The following is a 4992-nucleotide window of genomic DNA, read 5'->3' on the forward strand; positions in this document are numbered from 1 at the left end:
GACTCGACAGCATTAACAACAACATCCAAAAGGAGACCTGGTGGTGCTGTATTATGAGCGCTGGGCTGCTAATCTCAAGGTCACCTGTTCTGTGGGAGAACAATGAGGCTTTCTGCTCCTGTAAAGATTTACAGCCTCAGAAACCTACGCAGTGTTGCTATAAGTTAGAACTGACTCCATGGCACATAACCACCACTATCACCACTGTCTAGCCTTTTGCAGAAAATGTTTGCTAGACCCTGGTCTAATACACTCTACCCATCCTACCAGGACCCAAAGGAGCTCTGGTAGTGTAGTGGTTATGAGTTGGGCTGCTAACCTCAAGGTCAGCAGTTTGAAACTACCTGCCATTCTACAAGAGAAAGATGAGGCTTTTAGTTCCTGTAAAGGTTTACAGTCTCGGAAACCCTATGCAGAGTTGCTAAGAGTCGGAACTGACTCCACAACACATAACCACCACCACCATCACCCCCTGGACCCAGTATGAGCCCTTCAGCTCCTCATTCTGTGCGTCACCAGGTGGTTCAAACTCACCAGTTGCTCCTTAGAAACCCTATACAGAGTAGCTATGAATCAGAACCGACTTGATGGTACTTGACAGGGTTTCTTGCACAACTTAATTTCTTCTTGTATTTGTTTATTTGTTGACTGGATCAAATCTTTATTAAGGGCCTGCTGTTGAGTCTGGCCATAGGAAAAGGAACTAAATTGCTGTGTGTCTATCTGTCGTGCACCTCACTCAGTTCATTAGAGAAACGATCTAGTGTAATCTGCACAACTGCCACTCTGCAAGGTAGATGGCATTCTTCCCATTTTATACACAAAGATCAGACAGGAGTAGTCCCATGGCCCGTGTCCCACAGCCAGTCAGCAGCAGGCTCCGATTCCCAGGCTCTCATGGTTAGAGGGATTAGTGGGGGAGCCAAGTGAGAATGAGATGGCAACAGGGGGAACTCACCATTGAGAAGCCACGTGATCTGAGGCACTGGGGTTCCCTGCACTGAGCACTGCAGCACAAAGTCTTGGCCCTCAATGACGGTGCAGTCCTTCAGGACGCTGGAGAAGGAGGGGGCCATGCCCGTCATGGTCAACCCTGCGAGGGCAGACAGCACAAGGCCACGTCAGCAGTGCAGCTCACCTCACACACAGACAAGACCCCTCACCGCCCTGGGCACCCAGCAATCCCTCAGTGGCCTGTTCTGCCAGGATTATTGTAGGATAAGAGCACTCAACCATAGGGTCGGTTTGAACCGCAGTGTTGGTGGTTCAAATTCACCAGACGCTCCTCCGAAACCCTATACAGTGTCTCTGAGTTGGAACCGACTGGACAGAACTTAACAACAATGACATCTTTACTTGGAAAAGCAGGCAGCACTGCTGACGACAGACCAGGAGCCTGAGGTGAAGTGAATGGTGGGGTGTTTTTACAGTCATCCAATAGTCCTGCATCGGAAAGGGATCCAAAGCTGGGCCTACCTTGTCTCCTCTGTGACCCAGGTACCTCCAGTCTTAACTCCACCTGTCCTGGAGTATACTGAGAGCACTCTTTTCCTGTTTTTCTTGGTCCTACTATACCTTTTCTTCTTTAACAAGGACCCTAGTGGTGCTGTGATTGAGCACTGAGCTGCTAACTGAAAGATTGTGGTTGAATCCAACAACTGTTCTGTGGAAGATGAGGCTGTGTGCTTCTATCCACTGATTCCACTGCCATCGAATCAGTTCTGACACATAGCAACCCTATACATGATCTCTGAGACTATAAATCTTTATGGGAGCAGACTGCCTCATCCTTCTTCTGATGTGTGGCTGATTCTGTTTTTAAAATGCAGACTTGCTGTTAGCAGTCCAATGCCTAATCCACTGTGCCACCAGGGTTCCTTTCCATAGACATTGTTGTTGTTGTTAAGTGCTGTCGAGTCGGTTCCAACTCATAGCCACCCTGTATAGGATTTCCGAGGATCAGTTGGTGGATTTGAACCGCCGACCTTACAGTTCAAGCCAACCTTGCATTCCAGTGCATTATCCCACAGCGCCATAGCCTTGGAATTCCTATGGGGCAGTTCTACTCTATCCTATAGGGTCACTGCTCAATAGCAATTGGTTTGGTGTATTTTGGTATCTTTGTTCTTGTGTCTCATTGATGATTACACAGTCTTTTGAGAATATTTTTACTTACAGAGACAACAAGTCCACTGGTGAAGACATTCCAATTTCCAGTTAATATAACTGTCTTTTCCATCCCAGGATTGAATTAAATGACAAAGACTAGTGTGTGATGTAGTTTTCCAAGTGTGGCTTGAGGCTTAGGTTAAGTTGGTGGTTCAGAACCTTTTGAAGTCTGGGAATATGCATTTTACAAGTATCCCACATGATTCTGGTGCACATTCTGCTTGAGAATCACTGAGCTGGACTTTTAAAAAGACTTTTACATCTATAGCTTGAGGAATATTAATTAAGAGCAATGTTGTTATTGTTGTTAAGTGTCGATGAGTTGGTTCTGACTCATAGCCAATCTGTATAGGGTTTCCAAGGTTATACATCTTTACAGGAGGGAAATGTCTCATCTTTCTCCTGTGGAGTGGCTGGTGGGCCCCAACTACTGACCTTGTAGTTAGCAGCAGTTCAATGTTGTTCAATGTTTATCCTACAGAGCCACTGTGCTCAAATTAAGAGCAATAGGGATAGATAAGCATGCCTATAGAAACCAGAATATGTTGCAGAAATGTCAAGGTGACTGTTAGCTGAACAAAAAGATAATTTGATTTGGTAATTAGAGGATAATCATATGTGTCATAGCTTTTCAAGAGAAGCTATTCAATACAGTGATAACCAGAAAGGCCATATTCTATTACGAAGAAGAAAGAAAGATATCACAATTAAGAAAGGGCACATTTGAGGATCAGTTACATGCCAGGTTCTGTTCTAGATGTGACTGGGACAACACCAGGGAATTGCTATCTTAAACTCATTTTACACATGATATTAATAATTTCCCACAGTCAGGTTCACAACCAGGTCTCTGAACCTACGCCCGTGCTTTCTCCGCTGGAGTTGAGCTTCCTGAAGGGGGAGTCACAGTGCAAGAGCAGCGATGGGTTGGAATGATGGTGGATATGGTGCTACGGAAGGAATGGAGGGACTATCCAGAGCGGTGTGAGGAGGCACTATCTCCACCCCTTCCTTTGGTCAGCAACAAATTCTAGAGCAATATTTTTGGGAGTCATTGAAAAGAAGAGGCTTAGTGTCCAGCCAACTGAAACAACAGTGTCTATCTTTTGCTTGGCTTGTGATTTGGGCAAGTCATTTAACCTTACTACTGCTAAGTAGTCTTACCTGGAAAATGGGTGAGTGTGTTAAAGAACTTAATTTTACCCCCAAAGTTCGGTCTTTGTTCTTGGTTCCTAAGAGATAATCTCTCAAATCTTGGAACCCAGTGACTGAAGTGTCTTTGATAAGGCCTGCGGGCTAATATGGTGCCTCTTGTCTGGGAGCTGGCCAGGCTAGAAAGGCCCACCATGCAATATCAGCTAACCTCAGGGGAGAGGACATGATTCAATCACTCATGGTTAAGTAATGAGGCCCCACCCCCAGAGGCTCTAGATGCAGAAGCTCCATGGGCTTTCTGACTAATGATAGATAATCATGAATCCTCTGGTACCTGGGAGCTCCATGTTGGGAACCTTCCCAGCTCTTTCCCTATGTGTTTCTTCATTGATAAGCTTTTTGTTATATTCAGTATTACAGGAGTAATATGTACTATGGAGCCCTGATGTGGCACTGTAGAATGAGCATTGGACTGCTAAGAGAAGGTGGGAGATTCTAACCCACCAGTTGCTCCTCGGAAACCCTATACAGGGTCACTATGAGTCAGAACCTATTTTATGGTACCTAACAACAACAATAATAGGTGCTACATACAATAGTACAACACTCATTAATTTTGTGACTAGAAATACCATTTATATTCTCATTCCCAGGACATGCCAGATTATTCAGGAAAAATCTGAGAAGACCCTAATCTCTAAACTTTAATTGATCTTGAGGCTCTGCACAAGTAGGAAGTAAAGGCTCAGGTCGAATTGTCAACTGCCTGCTGGAACAGTGAAGAAATGTCCTGACAGACACACAAAACCTCTTACAAAGGCTGGCGTCTTATTGGTTCAACACATAGGAAGTAATTATCGATTCACTGTCTAACCACCAAGCAAACTGAGCATCGACTTCAGTGGCCACACATGACAAATAATATAGACTTCACATAATTAATCCAGAAAAATCACTAAGTAAACAAAGAAACAACCACCTTTACCAATAATAAACTGCAACAATTGAAAATAGCAACAACAACAACAAAAAACTAGGGAGGAATAGAATCTAATTTCCAGAATTGCCACATTGTAGTATCTAAATGTACGGTTTAAACAAAACAACAACAACTGGAGATTGACATACATGGCAACACCACGTAGAATTCAATCCAGATAGAGAAGTATACAAAGTAAAACAAACTCACAAGACTGAAAATAGAGAATCAGAAATATCAATTTATAATGAAGACAATAAAACAAAAAGAAGGAAAAGTATAGTTACAGAACCTCCAAATAGTGAAGATCAAGTCAATTTCAAGATAAAACAGACTGTTTTAAACTGTGGCAGAAATTATACATTACAAGGTAACCTCAAAGAAAATTAATATACCTTCACATCAAATCAAGAAAAGGGAAAACCATGAAGATTTTGTAAATGTTAAAACAACAGCAGTGAAGAAATTGACAAGAAAACACACAAACAAAATGAACTCAGCAGAGAAAAATATGTGGAACAAACAAAACAGAAGCACCACAAACACACACACAGCAAAATGACAGCAATCAATTCATATCTATCAATACTTACATTGAATGTCAATAGATTACATGCAGCAGTTAAGAGACAAAGATTAGCAGAATGGATAAGAAACAAACTCTTTCAACATGCTGTCTATGAGAGATA

General features: G+C 42.8%; 1 protein-coding gene across 4 annotated transcripts in view; it reads right to left on the bottom strand.

Moving 5' to 3' along the window:
- The window catches only part of MYLK (myosin light chain kinase), a 318431-nt gene that overhangs the window by 129122 nt on the left and 184317 nt on the right, over positions 1-4992 (bottom strand). For all 4 annotated transcript variants that reach the window (XM_006869367.1, XM_006869366.1, XM_006869365.1 and 1 more), the window contains one exon: positions 959-1093. In XM_006869367.1, coding sequence (XP_006869429.1) covers positions 959-1093 — 135 coding nt within the window. The remainder of the gene's footprint in view (positions 1-958; positions 1094-4992) is intronic.

This window comes from Chrysochloris asiatica, unplaced genomic scaffold (genome assembly GCF_000296735.1).
Source record: "Chrysochloris asiatica unplaced genomic scaffold, ChrAsi1.0 scaffold00130, whole genome shotgun sequence".
Classification (NCBI taxonomy): Eukaryota; Metazoa; Chordata; class Mammalia; order Afrosoricida; family Chrysochloridae; genus Chrysochloris; species Chrysochloris asiatica.